This window comes from Eublepharis macularius, chromosome 10 (genome assembly GCF_028583425.1).
Source record: "Eublepharis macularius isolate TG4126 chromosome 10, MPM_Emac_v1.0, whole genome shotgun sequence".
NCBI classification, from domain to species: Eukaryota; Metazoa; Chordata; class Lepidosauria; order Squamata; family Eublepharidae; genus Eublepharis; species Eublepharis macularius.
This window is the reverse complement of record NC_072799.1, coordinates 88318502-88337429: the sequence shown is the minus strand read 5'-3', so window position 1 is coordinate 88337429 and position 18928 is coordinate 88318502. Positions and strand designations below refer to the sequence as shown.

The following is an 18928-nucleotide window of genomic DNA, read 5'->3' as shown; positions in this document are numbered from 1 at the left end:
ATGTGTTTTAGGAAGATATCCGCTAGTTTTCGGGCCGAAGGTATAGTGGTGCAAGGTATGAAATGAGCTTGTTTGGAGAACAAATCCACTACGACCAAAATGCAAGTGTGGCCCTTGGAGGGGGGGGAGGTCTGTAATAAAATCCATGGATATAGTTTTCCATGGCCTGTTTGGCATTTCTAAAGGTTGTAAAAGTCCGGGGGGGTTGCCTTTGCGTGACTTGGCACTGAGACAGATGGGGCAGGACGCTATATACTGGGAAATGTCCTTGCGCATGCCTGGCCACCAAAATTGCCGTTGCACTAGATGGAGTGTTTTTAAGTACCCATAGTGGCCAGCCATAGGGGCGTTGTGACAGCGTTGTAACACATCTTTTCTTAAAGTGCTGGGTACATAAAAGCGGTCCCCCCAAAGCCACTCTCCTTGCTCGGATTGCTGTAATTTTTCCCTGGGTACATTCTCCCCCTCCTTTTCCATTTCAGCTTTTAGTTTTAGTCTCCACCCTTGGTCTGGTTGAGAAGGTTGGGCTGCGCGACTGCGCGTTGTAACCACTCCCCCTAATTGCGTAGGTGAAAAGACAGTGTCTATTGTCTCCTCCCTCTTGCTCTTATGCTGAGGCATGCGCGATAGGGCGTCGGCAAGGAAGTTAGTTTTGCCGGGTAAAAAGTTTAAAGTAAAGTTGAATTTCGAAAAGTATTCCGCCCATCGCAGTTGCTTGGCATTCAGCCTTCTGGGACTGCGCAGGGCTTCTAAATTTTTGTGATCCGTCTATACTTCAAACAGATGACAGGCTCCCTCTAGCCAATGTCTCTAGGTGGAGAGTGCCGCCTTTACAGCAAAAGCCTCTTTTTCCCAAACATGCCAATTTCTTTCAGGCTCAGAAAATTTGCGGGATAGGAACGCACAGGGTTTAAGCACACCATCCTCCCCCTGCTGCAAAAGGACGCCTCCAATCGCAGTATCGCTGGCGTTCACTTGTACTACAAATGGGCGATTTTCGTCAGGGTGTTGCAGAACTGGTTCGGAAATAAATTGGGTTTTGAGTTGATCGAATGCTGCTTGGCACTGGGGCGTCCATGACAATTTAACGCTTGGTTTCTTAGCTTGTTCCCCTTTGTCTTTGGTTTTTAATAGTTCAGTCAGGGGAAGTGTTATTTGAGCAAAGTTTGCTATAAATTCTCTATAAAAGTTGGCAAACCCTAGAAAGGATTGTAGTTCTTTGCGAGTAGTGGGCGTTTGCCATTCTTGGACAGCTTGCACTTTGCTCGGGTCCATTTTTAGACCATCTTTGGAGATGCAATATCCCAGATAGGTGAGTTCTGTCATGAAATTCACATTTGGACAGTTTAATGGGCAATTTGTTACACATCAGAGTATTTAAGACTTTTTTCACGAGATCTATGTGTTCTTCTTCAGATCTGAATAAATTAAAACGTCATCTAGGTACACCACTACTCCTTTGTACAAAAAGTCATGCAATACTTCATTGATCATGGACATGAAAACCGAAGGGGCCCCGGCGAAGCCAAAAGGCATGACTAAGTATTCGTACTGCCCGAGGGGCGTACTGAATGCGGTTTTCCATTCATCGCCTTCACTTATACGAACGTGGAAGTAAGCATCTTTTAAGTCTAATTTCGTAAAGATCTTACCTTGTGCCACAACGTTGAGTAGATCCCGGATGAGTGGGATGGGGTAGGCGTTGCTGGAGGAGACTGCATTAAGTCCTCTAAAGTCTGTGCAAAGTCTCAATCCCCCATCCTTTTTTTTTGACAAATAGCACTGGAGCAGCATGCGGGCTATTTGCAGGTCGGATGAATCCTCTTTGAAGATTAGTGTCAATGAATTTGCGGAGCTCCTCCCGCTCGTTCGGGCTCATGGGATACAGTCTGCCTTTGGGTAAGATGCACCCAGTAAAATTTCCACGGCACAGTCCGTCCTCCGGTGGGGAGGTAGGGAGTTGGCTTCTTCTTCGGTGAAGGCTTGGACATAGCCTGTGTACTGTTTAGGTATTTGGTTAAGTTCTTCTTGAGTTAACAGGGCTTTTTCAATGAGGGTAGAGTTGTTACCCCAGTTTTGATTCCAACGATGATGTTCGCATTTATCATGGGAAAAGATAATGCTTCCTACTGTCCAGTCTATATAGGGGTTGTGATCCCACAACCATCTGCTTCCCAAAATTAAAGGGTACTTTGCTGTAGTGCTAATTACGAATGATCTCGTCTCTCAATGTTGTCCCATACCTGTGATGACAGGTATTGTTTCGGTAGTGACAGGATTCATATTGGTGCCATCCATTTGTTCAAAAATGACTGGAGTTTCCAGTTCTTTTATAGGGAGTACTAATCCATTCACTAAGGCTGGTGCAATAATGTCTCTAGAGCAGCCAGAGTCTATGAGGGCTTGCACACGAATATGTGTTTTTCTTTCTGGATTAACTAACGTTACTGGTATGAATAGTATGGACCCATGAGGTCTTTCCGGAATTGGAACTGACTGATTTTTGATCTGCCGCTTGGGTCCTTTTACGACAGATCCATCTTGTTTCCCGAGGCAGGACTTTCGGGGTTTCCCTCACCGATTAGAGCTGTTGAATCATAGTCCATGATTTCTTCAAGCTCTAAGCCTTTTTCGGGAGGATTTCTGCAGAAAGTCCCTCTGCCTCTCGACGCTCTGGGAGCGGGTGTCAGGCGGGCTGGCGTGGGCTGAGAGGTGGGGGCTGGACGCCTTGGTAGGAATGGATTTCTTTGCACAGGCCGGAACAGACATTGTGCCGCAAAGTGACCGCTTTGGCCACACTGTAGACACAATCCTTGTTGCCATCTAGCATCTCTCGCTCCTCTAGTTGCATATCCAGCACCCCTGCTCCCTCTCACAAGTACGGATGAGCGCCGGCGCCCAGCGGTTTGTTGCTGTTCAACCAAGCGTACTTCTTGCATACGATTTTCTACTTCACAAGCTAATTGAATCCACCCCAAGAGTGTGGGGGGATTATCTTGCATAAGGGCCCTGTCCAATAGTCTGGGATTCATAGCCTGTTTGAACAGAATTATTTTGGTGGACTCCTCACACCTTGGGCATTTGGCGGCCAGCTGTCGAAATTTTGTAACATAGCCTCTAGCCGACATGCTGCCTTGTCTAATAGATTGTAATTCAGTCCGAGCCCTACTTTCTTCCAAAGGGTCTTCGTATTGGGCACGAAGCGCATCTACAAGACCTTGTAATGTGTTTCATTCAGGGGCCCCCAATTCGTAAAGGGCTACATACCATTCTGCTGCTTTTCCTTGTAGGCGAGACCCCAAGTGTTCGGTCTGGCTGGCTTCATCTCCAAACAAATGTCCCCAACGGTTAAAGAATTGTAAAGCTTGTACTAGGAAAAATCCCAATTTGGAAGGATCTCCATCAAACGTGGCTTCCAGTTTTACCCACCCCATCGGCAATTCCTGGGGTCTGGCGACCGGCGCAGGCAGTGGGTAATATTCTATAGGCACTTGTTGAGGTCTCGCATCAGGGTACTGCGGAGGAGGTTGTACCGGAAGAGGTTGTATGGGCCTCGGTTGAGGTTGTAATGGAGGAGGGGGTCCTCTCGGCACTGGCTGAACTGGCGGAGGGTGTCCTCTTGGTACTGGTTGAGCTGGCGGAGGGGGTCCTCTCGGCACTGGCTGTATTGGTGGGGGAGGGTCCCCTCGGTCCCGGCGGCAGTAGCGGCCGGGGTGTGGTGCCCCATCCTATCGATCCCGTCAGCGGGTATTGCCAAGGAGTGGTGCCCCGTGTAATCGGCGCTACAAGTCTCGGCAGGAACGGCTGTCCTTGCTGCACGGTCGTGGTCGGGGGGGGAGCTGGTTGTCCTTGCGGCAGAGTTGGTGTAGGCGTGAGGATCGGAGCTTCCTCCTGTGGGTGTTGTGGTGTACCCCCGGGTTGCGGTGCAGTCCCCATCGGCTCCTCTCACGGTTGGCGGCCCCCTCCTCCTGCTACTTCCTCTTCCTCTTCTTCTTCTTCTTCGGTGTCGTTCGATTTCTCATCGACTGGCCCTGGTGTGGGGTTCAGTGGCTGTACAGGTGGTTGCGAATTGTCAGCTAACGGAAGTTGATCTTGTATCACGGTTTCTGTCCGCGGAATGATTCTTTGTGAAGTTGACAAGCTCTGACTAATACTCTGTACTCCTGAAGCCGTCTCTTGGCTCTCTTCTGATCCCCCAACCACCAACACGGAGAGCAAATGGACTGCATGGGCCAAACTCTCTTCCATACTAGACAGTCTCTCCTCTAGGACTTGTACCCGACTTGAATCCACCGCGGCGGTGTCGGTTTCTGCATACTTCTGGGGAGGTTCATTAGGGACTTGCGTAGCCTCTAAGTACTCTGCATAGGATTCTGCGTAGGCTACCCCAGGCCATGGTCTTATTTCTCCCATGCCTTGGGCCCCGGTACCTTGCTCTTCATGAGATCTCCCCGCCAGGATTCCTTTCGCTAATCCTGTAACCGCCGAAATTCCGGCATCTACTGCTATGGTTCGGCTTTGTAATTGTATCCACGTGTGCTCATTCGGATCTTGTTGCCCCGTCCACAGAGCGACTTCCGCATAGTCCCAACTCATCACATCGCGGCGGGACGTTTCCCATGTTTGGGTACTCTCCAAACCTCTTCGACCCCACTCCAACTGGTCGGCCTCACGGTTCCAATAATACCAAGGTTGGCTACTGGAATGCTCCGCAATCACACCTAAGCTCCGTCGGCCTTCCATTGGGGGCTGCACGAACACAGTACTCGCTCTCCTTTCCCTTGCGTCTCTAGGCCTCGATCCCCACTGTGTCGGCATCGGTAAGGATATCAGTGGGTCAGCTGCTGCTGTAGGCCGGGTATCCATTCTGCTTGGAGCGAGGGTATATATCGTGGTAACAGAAGACCCTGTTCCCCTTTGAACGGGTCCTTGAGGTTCCAGTCCTTCCGAACCGGGGGAGGCATAGGGATCGAACAAAGGGTCCCTGTCGGGATCGACTTTGGTATCCGGCTGCCCCAGCTTAGGCATTGGAACAGATGTGATTCGTAACAAAATGTCAGATCTGTGGCTAAATAATAGTTGTATCCAGACTACCTTCTGCAATCAGACAACAGTCCGTTGTTTTCAAAAGATTTACTGAAAAAAGCAACCATTATAGTCCACTGGCCCAGATGCAATATCTGGGCTGGTACACGTGTATTGTTACGAATGAGAGGCAAAGAATAAGGTACAAAGTATCAAGACCCAGCAGGCCCAACCTCCCCCCCATAGTTCTCAAAACAATCCCTTTGAAGCTGAGAAAGTGAAAGTTTCCCAGGGCTGGAAAAGCTGTAGTCAAAACATTCCTCTTCTGCGAGATAGCTGCTAGGGAACATCTTGGCACCTGTGAAGAAATCACTCAGAACACTAAAAGAATTAAAATGGAGTCTCTTTGGTTATAGCATACAGGGAAGCATTCTGAACCTGACAATTTCTACAGTTACTTTGTTGATTAATCTCTTTACAGGAAAAGGTCCTTAAAAACTCCATCCCAATTTTTTGCTAGGTTGATCTCCTTTAAAGTTTTTGGTGGAGATGTATACAAAGTCTCCTGGTTGTAGTTTCCATTGTTCAGAGCATTTTCTATCAGCAAATTTTTTATAGTCCTCTTTGGCTTTGTCCAAAGTCTTTTGGATGATCCCCCATTGGGAAGTTAAATTAGTCCACCACTCCTCTAGATCTCCTGGCTGTGGGGATCCAGGGGTTGTAGCAAAAGGCAAGGCATTTCCTTCATATCCATGTACTATTTTAAGAGTGGTGGCTCCTGTAAAGCTGTGTATTGAATTGTTGTATGCATGTTCGGCAAAATCAAGAAAATCAATCCAATCATCCTGTTGATAGTTAATGTAACATCTTAGGAACTGTTCCAGCACTTGATTTGTGCGTTCTGATTGTCCATCGCTCTCAGGATGGCAGGCGGAGCTAAGTCCTTGTTCAATTCCAGCAACTTTGAGAAACTCCCGCCAGAAGTTGGCAACCAACTGTGGACCTCGGTCAGATATTACATTAGGAAAGGGGTGCAGTTTGACCACATGTTTCATGAACAGTCTGGCTAGTTTTTTAGCTGTAGGGATTGTAGCTAGAGAATAAAATTTGCCTGTTTTGAAAACAGAGCCACCACTACTAAAATGACAGTATGCCCTTTCAAGGGGGGAAGGTCAGTGATCAAGTCCATTGAAATTACGGCCCATGGTCTAGGAGGGGTTTCTAAGGGTTGCAAGAGTCCTGGGGGTTTTCCCCTCCTAGATGTTCCCATTATACACACTGGACAGGAGGATACACATTGAGAACTATCTTTCCTCATCGCTGGCCACCAAAACTGTCTTTGTACCAAGTGTAGGGTTTTAAGATATCCAAAGTGTCTAGCTGTTTTGACATCATGACAGTGGTGTAAGATTTCTTTTCTTAAACTTGCTGGGATGTATAGTTTGTCCATTTTGTACCAGTGGCCATCTTTTCCCTGTTTCAGTTCAGCTTTGGGCACATTTTCCCCCTCCCCTTCTGTTTCAACTTTTAGTTTCTCTCCCCATTCTGAAAGATCAGGTTTCGTGCTGCTTTGTGTTTTCGCAGCTTGGCTGCATGTCATCACCGCTCCTCCCAATTGAGCCGTTCAGAAAACTGTATCAATTATCTCCTCCTTTTGGGTGTCATGTTGGGACATGTGTGAAAGTGCGTCCGCTAGAAAATTTGATCGGCCAGGGAGGTATTTCAACATGAAGTTGAATTTGGAAAAGAATTCCACCTACCTTAACTCTTTGGCGTTTGGTCTACGGGGGGGTGGGTAACGCTTCTATGTTTTTGTGATCCGTCCATACCTCAAACGGTACTTTAGCCCCTTCTAACCAATGTTGCCAGGTGATGAGTGTAAATTTTACCGCAAAAGATTCTTTCTCGCATACACTCCGATTGGGTTCAATTTCAGAGAATTTTTTGGAAATATATGCGCAGGGATACAATTTCCCCTCTTTATTCAGTTGTAGGAGGACATCCCCCTCCAATGGTGGTGTCACTAGCATCAACCTGGACTACAAATTTTTTGCTCTCATCTGGGTACTGTAGAACTGGTTCTGAAACAGTTTTTCCAGGTTTTCAAAAGCTTCCTGGCATTCTCCAGACTAGTTTAATTTAGGACTGGGTTTTCCCCCTTGCATTCCCTTCCCTTTGGTTTTTAGCAAGTCTGTTAGGGGAAGAGCGATTTGAGCAAAGGTTTTTATGAAGGGCCGGTAAAAGTTAGCGAACCCTAGAAACAATTGCAATTGCCTTCTTGTTTTGGGTGGTTCCCATCCCACTACAGCTTGGATTTTTGCCGGGTCCATTTTAAGTCCTTGATGTGAGACCCGGTATCCCAAGAAGTCCAGTTCCTCCTTGTGGAACTCACATTTAGACAATGTTACTGGCAGCTTGTGTTTTTTTAAAGCGTCAGCACCTTTCTGACCAATTCCACATGGGATTCTTTATCAGGAGAATAAATCAACACGTCATCTAGGTAAACAACCACACCTTTGTACAGATATTCATGCAGCACTCCATTAATGAAATTCATAAACACCCCTGGCGCACCCTGTAGGCCGAAAGGCATCACAAGATACTCGAATTGCCCCAAGGGGGTATTGAAGGCAGTTTTCCATTCATCACCCTCCTTTATTCTGATTCGGAAGTGAGCATCTCTTAGATCCAGCTTTGAAAAAAAATTTCCTTGTGCCACCACACTGAGCAAGTCTCTGATCAAAGGGAGGGGGTAAGCATTTATTCCACGATAATCAGTACACAGTCTTAGCCCCCCCTTTCTTTTTGCGGAATAACACAGGCACCGCATGGGCGGAGCTGGCAGGGTGGATGAATCCCTGTTCCAGGTTTTTATCAATGAACTCTCTCAGCGCCTTTCTTTCAGCTAGGCTCATAGAGTACAATTTTCCTTTAGGCAACTTTTCCCCTGGAATGAGTTCAATAGTACAGTCCGTGCCCCTATGAGGGGGAGTCTCATCAGCTTCTTTTTCATCAAACACTTGTTTTAAATCTTGATATTCAGGGGGAATGGCTTTTTCCTCCTCAGCGGTCAATAACAGTTTCTAACGGGGAGGGTGCCTCCCGTCCCCATACTTTAGTCTATGTATGTTTTCTATACCTGTCAAAATATCAGGCTATGGGTGACAATACTACTTAAGTATGTTCCTACTTGCTAATTTCTGAGCTGTTTAGTATGTTGTTTAATTACTTATGCTTTGTTTCAGATTATATTGGATTTATTTTCAAATTTCTGTACATTTTACATTTGCACACCCTAGTACATTGTCTACTGAACGTCCCTGATGTTGATCATATTGACATACACTGTGTAATCCACCCTGAGTCTCAGTGAGAAAGGCACACTATAAATAACCTAAATAACCTGTTTTTGTCAGGTACAAATGGTCAGAACACCTAGAGAGGCCTTTTCAGTGACTGCTATCTAGCTTAGTATTGCCTCCATCTGATGATTGCCTAAACTAAAGCCTGAAGATATTCCAGAAGCAATATTAGATATTTTCATTTACCCAGGTGTTCACCATTAGAGAATGAATTGTCGTTTTGTACATTTTATTTATTTACTTGGGCATTTCTATGCTTCTCTCCCAAAGGGGACCTAAAGTGGCTTAAAGAAATTTCCAAAACAAGCCAAATAATTAATTATAATTTAAACAGGCAAAATAGCAAACATACAAATACATCCTGGGCAGATCCTCATTTGCCGGAGTGGCTGTCATAAGCCCCAGGTTGCAAGCCTTAGGGCCTCATGACTCTAACCATGCCCAGATTTTTATTCCTGCATATTTTTATAGCCATTTAAATTCAGCAAAGCATCTATACTATGGAACAATAAACGAGAACAGTCAGATTCTAACAATCAACTGCCTTGCTAAAATGGAATGTTTTGTATTGGGGCTCTATAAAACCATTCAATCTCGATGAAGAATGCAGGTAATTTTGAAGCCAAGGGCCAGTCTTCTTATGGGAGACCTGGAAAATGAAAGAGTAACATGGGAGCGAGGAATCTTAAGCACTATATGAAGGAGACCACTTTGTACATTAGGAATAAAATCCAAGAAGATACTTTGGTAAAGAAATAAATATAACTCTTTGGTGCTTTTCATCAATTGCTAGCAGAGCACTGCAGAATTGGTCTAAAATACTCCCAGATATCAATCTCCCTCCAGAGATAAAAGCTACACTCTATGTTAACACTAACATTCAAAACAAGCCACCCTCGAGACTTCCAGCATTGTCTTGTTTATATGTTTACACTTCTTTTCAATGCATGTTGTAGGCACTTCACAAGGGATGCAGACACCAATTTATTTATCAGAAACATTCCTAGCCTGCATTTTGATCCTAAAGGATCATGACAGGTTACAGGACAATGTGTGTGTGTTATGTGCCATCAAGTCTTCTCCAACCTATGGTGACCCTATGAAGGACATTACCAACCCAAAATATATAAATATCTAAAAAACAGTCAATTTAAAAGATGAACAAGCACCGGCAAATTAAATATTAAAAAAACACAGACCTTAAAACTGCAGGCTGAGGCCCTCTGAAAGTAGACTACTTCTGAGAAGTGGTGGAAAACCAGCGTCATATGGAGTCTCCTAGCAAGGACATTTCGAAGATATGGTGCTGCTCATGAGAAGGCCCTTTCTCTCACGACCACCCATCCCACTTCAGTTGCTGGAGGTACGTGGAGAAGGACCTCCAATGAGGTCTTCAGTGGCTAGCTGGGGGCTGTTGTGGCTATGTAGTGATTAGAATGCCAGATTAGGACCCAGGTCGGTTCAAATCTGTCGCTCAACCATGCAAACTCTCCAGGTGGCCTAGGGCCTGTCACAATCTTTCAGACTAACTTACCTTCACATGGTTAAATGGAGGAGGAGGGAGGAATGATGAGGTAAGGCACTCTGGGTCCCCCATCACAAACAAAAGTGTGAGAAAACAAAAAAATAAGCGTAAGCAGCAGGATTACAGAAGAGAAGGTGATCCTTCCGATATTACAGTCTGACGTCTTTTAAGACTTTAAAGGCAACCAGCACTTTGAATTAAGCCCAGAAATTAATGAATAACCAGTGGAGATTTTAAAAAACACTATAGAGCTTGAACACTCTCAGAAGCTTTCTTTTACCAGTAAGTTGCCTGACATATTGCTGGACTAATAGCAATTTTCCATACACTCAAGGACAATCCCATACAAATCATGTTAGCATAATATTTATTTTACTTATACTCCACCTTGCTCCCAAAGTGGAAACACAGTGGCTTACATAATTCTCCTCCTCTCCTCCATTCCCCGCCCCCGCACACGAACCTTATAAGGTAGGTTAGGCTGCAAGTGTGTGACTGGCCCAAGGTCACCCACCAAGCTTCCACGGCAGAGTGGGGATTCGAAACTGATTTTCCCAGATCTTAGTCTGACACTCTAACCACTACACTACACTGGCTCCTAGTCCAGTTGGGATGTCATTAAGGCATGAGTAATTGTGGCCAGATCCCTAATCTAATCTGGTGTAATTGCTGAACCAACCAATGCTAATTAAAGGTATTCCTGAGCACAGCTAACATCTGACCATGCAGGAATAGGAAATTAATCCAGGACCACCATGTTTTCAAGGGGAGCACAATCATCTACAGTGAAAGCACAACATCCCCTCCTCCGGTCAGTCATAGAAGTACCTCTACCTAGTCAGAATTAAGTACCAGCTTTTTTCCCCAGTCCAATCCATCATTGCTCCCAAATCCTACTACAGAATTTTCTAGATTTGATGGATGCGAGAGATAGAAATGGTTCTTACTGGCATATTACAATCAAGCCCAAAATTCAGGATCACCTTCCTCGGGAATTATGCTAAAAGTCAGGCAAGCAACTTCATCCTTTTTCTATCTAAAGAAATCTTTCCCTGTATGCAGAATAATGATCAAGACTAGGCAAGCATGGCCTGCACCAATTATACTGCATAAATACTTCATAGTCATCAAGTCTAGTGACTTTATAAAAAATTCTATTGACCAGTATCAACTTTAACTGTGATCTCATAATACAGTCACCTATTACCATTATAGTGAAACCAAGAACAGATCCATGCTTAATCCTTATATACACCAGGTAACATACCCTATTCAGTTAACACTGACACAAGCTATCTGTATAAGCAGTTACAGTACCCCTAACTGTACTGGCTATCCTTCTCCAACTGTTTGTAACCATACAGCTGAGCATTAAATGGTAGAGTCATATGATCTACTGCAGACTTAACTTTGTTAATGCATACCTATGCAGCTTCTCCAAAGCAAAGGCAGCAAAAAGTAGGGAAGAAAACAATGTGACTAACCCCAAAAGACCAAAAACAAAATGAAGTAGAAGTATGCATAGATATATATGTATGCGTGTGCACGTGTATACACACACACTGAACTATACAAATCCAATAAATTCTAAATACATAAATGTCCTTTGCTAAGTATAGCAAAATAACAAAACTTTCATACTAGATAAAAGACCCAAAGCATTTTTATAAAGATATCACTGTAAAAATTATTTTGAAAAGATAGCTGACTCCAACAGAAAAATATAGAAAATATATAGAAAATAATATGCATCTGTTGGTCCATGCTTAAAGAGTGTTCCTTTAAAAGTTGATTTTCAATAACCTAAAAATAAGCAACAATCTTAATTATTACTTATTTGTATAAAGATAATTGAATAAAATATGTATTTATCAAGCTAAAATATACTGAAACACATTTGGTCTTTTATCTTCCGATTGACAGTATAAGAACTTTCTATATTATGATCATTTTGCTGTACTTATTTATTAAAGGACATTTACGTGTTTAGTTTAGAATGCATCAGATTTATAGTTTTGTGCTTACATATACACATATATCCCTACTCCTCAACTTCATTTTCAAGAGGAGCTTCTCCCAAGCAAGCAAAATTGTGAATGCACGTTTCAGTGGCAGGCAAATGTATCTATGTACAAATTAAAATGCCAGACACTTCACAGACAAACTGCAAGCAGCCATTATCACGCGATGTCCAGACCTTTAACCAGGTGGCTGGCCTTTGTGGACACAAACCACGATGATTAATACGCTGCTTCAGAAAAGCAGAGTGGCCCCATGCATTCGCTTCAAGGTGTCCTAGCTTCAAGTTCAAACTCTGCCTTGAATTCTTGCTATAGTTTTGGGAGCCTCATTTTCTCATCTGTAAAATGTGAATAGCAGCAACATGTTACATTAATAGGAAGGCAACCACAGTATGAGATAAAATAATTTAAAATGCTACAAAAGAGATAGGTACCAAAGCAACAACTGGGTAGACAGAAATGACATTTCAAATAATTGGGTTCTCTTTAGTTTTGTTCATATTACATTTACAGTGACACTTTTCTTTTAGAAACAAAGAGGTTTCTAATGAAATCTAAATGAAATACAAATGTGGGAATGCCTGTACTATTTCAAACTGAGTATATTTTTATACGAAAAATCTGAAGACAAAAAGCTTCGAGAGCAAGGATTACAAATATAACACAGTAGGCAAAATAATATATTACTACAAGTTTTCTTCTTGACCCAGGAACTGGGTTATAACAAACTAACACAGCTACTTATTTCCAACTATCCAGTAACTTATCAGTTCTCTGGAAAATACTAGCCAGTTAGGTCTTCAAGTAAACAGTCTTGTTTAACGTCCCTTTATGTGTTCAAAGACAACCAAAGAGAAATCAAGTAATTTTCATAATTCTGCTTTTGCCATCTCATCCCTAAGGAGATATGGTTGTGTAACTCAAAAGACATGTGGGCTGAAAGATCAATGGCTTTGAGCTAAATTCTTAAGTAGTATAAAGACTGTATTTAGTTGCAAAACAGTATGTTTAAATTGTTATTGCACTCCATTAGTATGTACTGTTGTTCATGAATTAAAATACAGGAAATACGATTTAAGCATTATTTAAAATGGTATTTTTACATGGTGATTTAATGATTTACACAACAATGTAAATCAGTATACATTGAAATACAAGGAGATGTGATACTTTTTTGCATAACTTACTATATATCCCTCAGCATTTTTGGAAGTGCTCCACCTCAGAATCAAAGTAAAAAAAAATTACAACGATATAAAATGAGCTCCAGTTACAGAAACAGCAAGCAAGCTGGACACATCATGCACCCTATTATGAAGTTAATCGAGCTACTCCAGGCATGCCTTTCATATTTGCTGACTGCTGTATCTTAAAGGGGAAGTCTTCATAACACAAACAGCCAGCAGAAAGCTGGAACTTGTTATTACATGAGTAGGCTGAGACGGTGACTAATAGACTCAAACAACTCACACTGAAAGACAGCACAGCTAGTCATGTGTAAAATCACTCAGTTACCAAAACCCAAATGCTCTACTTCCTGACAAGTCACTGATTGGTTTAATACTTTACATTTTAATATTAGTCACTATGATCCTCATCAATTCTGTTTCTTTATTTCCCCAAACAGAAGTCACATTTGCATAGATTGCAAGTTTTAAAAGGCCAACAAAACATTAAAAGAAGATCTAGAAGAGACAAAATAATGGATTTCAGATGAGGCTGAAACAACATCTTTGTTTGACTTATTTATTTATTTGATTTATACCCCGCCCTCCCCACAGATGGGCTCAGGGCGGCTAACAACATTCAAAAAATACATTAAAAGTCACAAAACCATAAAATCAATAATAATTTTTAAAAAGTCATTAAAATAGTCCAGGAGCAGGCTTTTTAAACAAATATTGGGAGTCCGTATACGGGCATAGCAGATGGCTTGTAAATTCAGGTATGGCATGCAGACGTTGTCAGGCTGGGCCCTAGAAGTTACTCTAGGACAGCCAGTGTAGTTTAGCTCTTGGACTAGCACCAGGGGAGATCCAGATTTGAACCCCCACTCACCATGAAACTTACTTGGTGTCCTTGGGGCAGGGCTGCTGTGAGAATAAAATGGAAAGGAGGAGAACTATATACTAAGCTTCTTGGAAGAAAGACAAGATACAAGCAAACAAAGTAATTAGCTACATTTGAGAGTGCACACACAGTATCTTGAGTCTGTCACACACATTATTCACTGGGCAAGTTTAGGCCCAACGCTGTCTCTGGCCCGAAATGTCATGGAGGCTCATTAGAAACATAGTACCTCACAGCAAGCTACTCCGGTGCAGAACACCTAACCTGCTAGAAGAACCTACAAGGACAAGGAAAGAGAACAAGAGAAATAAACAAGACAGGGAAGACTACACTGGCCTGAGCAGTCTTTAAGGCTGCCCAGTTGCTGTGGGGCCAAACTGGGGGATGGAGGTAGAATGGAGTAGGGGGGAGACTTAACTTGTGCATGTGCTCCGGAGCACACTCCACCAGGAATGAAGTCATTCCTGGTGCGATGCAAAAGTAACAGGTTGTGCCAGGAGACGATGGAATAAAAATCGGCCTCAAAAACTAAATTGGGGGCCAAATTTTACTCAATCAGTCCACAGTGTGACTCATTACTTCTATGTCACACCAGGAATAATGTAATTATAGTCACCACATGGGGGTGTGTTCTGCCCCCACCACTGCGTTTTCACACCACTTTCCCCCCTGCTGGTCAGGTGAAAGGCAGTGAGGGGCAGAGGCTGAGAGCAGGGCATCCCCTGCCCCTCTGGGAGAATGGCAAGCCTAGCAGTCTTATAGGACCATGAACCCGGCTGGAAATACATGGTTTACAAATGAATGTGGCATACGGAACCATCATTAAAACTTGGCACAGTATAGGCTATAAAGAATCAATAAACCCAAGCTTATCCAAGTTATGCAGCTAAGTCAGTAAATGCACAAAACAAGGACAACAGGGTTGCAAGAATTTTGGGTTCCCATGAAAATCCTAGACGACATAAGAAAAGCACTGGTTTATGTTGGGAATTTATCTGTTAAACTGGTATCTATTAGACAGAAGAGCACAAACCTGAAAAGTGAGCCTGGTCTTCTGAGAAGACATGTGAGCAAAATACAAAACTGAGTATTTCTATCTCAAGATTATTTCACAGACAAACTATATTTTGGGTTACCGTGAGGTTTTGTACTACAGTGATCACCTTGATAAAACAGCTTCAAAATAAAGCCTCCTTAGATTCACACAGCTTCACAAAACAACTCATTCTCAACTACAGAAACTACTGTCCCAAACGAAACAGGAACGGCTGATTTAACTTGAAGACAACAATACCATTTTGCATACTTCAGTACTATCAATATTGATGAGAAGCCAGACATAAATAGCAATGGCCATCTCATTCCAAGAGAAGCGACACAAGAAATGGTACTGCAAAACACTGCGAATGTTGATGAATGTTGGTGAAACGCACAGAATGTAAACTGGACAGTCTTTGCATGCCCCTTGCACGCCACATACAACCTTGTATGTGTTTACACAAAAGAAAATCCCACTTGCTTCAAATGCTTCCAAGTACACAGACTGGCTGCCTAAGAGACCTTAACCAACCGCCTCTTCCGCTCACCCTGCACAGAACGTTAATATTGACCTAACAGAAGCAAGGCAAGAAAAGCTAAACTTTTACCAGATAATCAGTCTGAATAACTAAGAAAATCAAGAAAAATTGTAATTCCACATAACCCACACCAATATGTGTCTTCTTCACACTGTGAAGACAGATCAGGATGGGTAGCCGTGTTAGTCTGTCTGTAGAAGGAGAGAAGAGCAAGAGTCCAACAGCACCTATAAGACTAACATCTGAAGACATAAGAGATGACTAACGAAAGCTCATCCCATACCCCAAATTGTTAGTCTTCATATCTGAAGACATGAGCAGTGAGTCATGAAAGCTTATCCCCTACCCGAAATTGTGTTAGTCTTCCTATCTGAAGTGAGTGGTGACTCACACAGGCTCATCTCCTTTAGGGTGCCAGCTCCAGGCAGTTACCTGGAGGTTTAGGAATTGAAGCTTGGAGAGGATGGGGTTTGGGGAGGGGCTGGAGCTCAGCAGGTAATAATCCCATAGAGTCCACTGTCCAAAGCAGCCATTTTCTACAGGGGAACTGATCTCTGTCACCTGGAGATCAGGTGTAATTCCTGGTGTAATCAGGTGTAATCTTCAGCCACCACCTGGAGGTTGGTAAATCTAATCCCCTACCACAAATTCATATCTGAAGAACAGTAAAGAGTCCAGTAGCATCTTTAAGACTAACTTTACTGTAGCATAAGCTTTCAAGAACCACAGCTCTCTTCACCAGATGTGGCTCTCGAAAGCTTATGCCACAATAAAGCTGGTTAGTCTTAAAGGTGCTACTGGACTCGACTATGTTGCAACTACAGACTGACACAACTAACTCCTCTGGATCTGAAGAAGAGAGCTGAGACTCCCAAAAGGTCGTACCCTCTCACAAATTGGGTTAAGTCATACAGGTGCTACTGGACACGTGCTGAAGAAGTGAGCTGGGGTTCACGAAAGCTCATCCCCTACCACCAATTTTGTTAGTCTCATAGGCGCTACTGGATTCTGGCTCTTTTCTACTCTGTGAAGAATTTCTTTATCCGTTTCAACTACAAAGCCGGACTTGAGAAAGCCACACGGGAGGCCTGGAGGCCGAGAGAGTCCAGCCCAGCCCTGCCACGGCTCTTCCTCCCACCCGACGCCGGCCCTTACACAGTGACATGGCCCGAGCCGCGCACCACCACCGGGTCCGGCGAGTGCTTCAGCAGTTGCTCCTCCAAGGCCCGCTCCTCGTCTTCTTCTTCCTCGTAGATCTCGTCGAAGTCCGCCATGGCCGGGCGGGGGGGGGGGGGGGAGAACCAGGCCGCGCCGACTCGCCTCGGGGACCGCGGAGGGGGAGGCCGGACCGGTGGGGAGCCGCGAAGAGCCGCGTCCTCCGCTCCGCTCCCCGTCGCCACCGTCCAAACCGCCTCTCAGAGCGCCGGCAGGAAGCGCCCGTCAAGAGCCCGGGAAGGGGCCGGGCAGGAAGCCTCGCGATCACAACATCCGGTCCCCGGCACCGGGCCAGCCATTGGCCAGCCTGGAAGCCCCGCCCCCTCTGACGTCACTTGCACCGAGCCTCGGGCGGGGAAGGGCGAGAAGGAACGCGCGAGGGCCGGTCGGTGCGAGGGCGCATGCGCCCCTGGCCCTCCAGGCGGGGTGTTGCTCCTGAGATGATTTTGGTTCGGGTTTTAGCGGGAGGCCTGGGAGGCCTCGTTGCACCCCCGGCGCATTTCACTGGCTCTTCCTTTCAAAACGAAAGCCCGGCGGCAACGGAAAGACTGACAATAGTGAGCCGGCGCTCGCCTCTTCGGACGCTTTCCGTTGGAACTGGGACGTCAGTTGCAGCTGAGAGTAGACAGAGGCGGAATAAACAACTTAAGGGCTGGGCTCATTGGGATTTACTTCCCAGTAAACTCACTGAATAAGATCTGGTAGTTGAACAAGAGCGTTCAAGTCTTGTCTTGCCAACCAGAAGGTGGTGGAGAGTGCCCTCAAGTCAGAGCTGACTCATGGCGACCCCTGGCGGGGTTTTCACAGCAAGATCCAAACAGAGGTGGTTCCCCATTGCGTGCCCCTGCAACCCTGGTCTTTGTTGGAAGTCTCCTATCCAAATACTAACCAAGGCCGACCCAGCTTAGCTTCTGAGATCTGACCAGATCAGGCTCACCTGGGTTATTCAAGTCAGGGCAAAATCCTGCCCTCGAGTTGTAGCTGACTTATGGGGACCCCTGGAGGAGTTTTTAGGGCAAGAGACTAACAGAGGTGGTTTGCCATTGGTTGCCTCTGCAACCCTGGTCGTCACAGGAGGTCTTCATCCAGTTGCTAACCAAGACTGGCCCTGCTTAGCTTCTGAGATTTGATGAGATCAGGCTCACCTGGGCTATCCAGGTCAGGGCCGTCTTCCAGATGGGGTTGCTCAAAAGCCTCTTAATTTCCAATAGGATTCAGTTCCAAACTGCTAAATGTGAGGGGATTTCCCAGGGTTCCAATGAAGGGAAACTAATTAGAGCTATGGACCTCAATTAACTGAAGCAGAAAGTTTTGTCAAAAAAAAGTTTATTGGAATATACTCAAATAAACCAATGCATTTCAGACACAATTGACAGAGAGTGCATGCCTTTCAAAGCAGGCACCCTGCTTTATACCCTTCTACAAACCATTGTTTATGATAGCAAAGCAGTTGACAGAAAAGACAAACTTAAATCAACTCAAGGTCAAACTCTGCTTCTCTCTGGGCATGGGGGCCGCTCAGTCAATCTTTATGACTCATGGGTTGTTAACTTTCCAGTCTCCAGGCCGGCTGGCATCCTCTCTTGCCTGGGGCCAGGCAGCATCTGACACTTCTGGCAAGGGGTTTATGATACTCCATATCCATAAACTGCCCTTTCAGAGGTCTGGCTGCTAACTGGTCTCCTAAAAAGGCAAAATGCTCCAGTCAAGATTCAGTGATAGTGGGAATGCCATGATGACATACAGGCTGCTGCACGCACACCTTTTCTGTACATGAAGCACATCGCTTTCCCAGGAATAGACAACCAAAAATGCCCATTGTCCGCAGTCAGGCTTATGCATAGAAGTAAAAGACCCACCAGGAGGAGGGTTCAGGTCCCACTGCCAATGACTTATAGTCATTGGTGTCTATAAGAGTTCTCTTTAGGGGCATCTAGGCAAGAGAGAGTAGCTCAAAACTGTTTTGTGGACAGGATAAAGACCTGGATTTTTACCATGTTCCCTGTTGAGCAGGGGGAGCATCTTTAAAGATAACCCCAAGCTGTTCCACAAAGTCTCTTGTTTGAATGCTTGACACAGAAATGTGTTGAGAGGAGTTTTTTAGGACTCCTACTTTAAAACATGAGCTTTCCT

General features: G+C 44.6%; 1 protein-coding gene across 1 annotated transcript in view; it reads right to left on the bottom strand.

Moving 5' to 3' along the window:
• Positions 1–17026, bottom strand: part of CHIC2 (cysteine rich hydrophobic domain 2) — a 45593-nt gene extending 28567 nt beyond the window's left edge. Inside the window, exon 1 of the mRNA XM_054989534.1 lies at positions 16736–17026. Within this exon, the coding sequence (XP_054845509.1) occupies positions 16736–16854 (119 nt within the window). The 5' untranslated portion in view covers positions 16855–17026. The remainder of the gene's footprint in view (positions 1–16735) is intronic.
• Positions 17027–18928: the final 1902 nt, after the last annotated feature.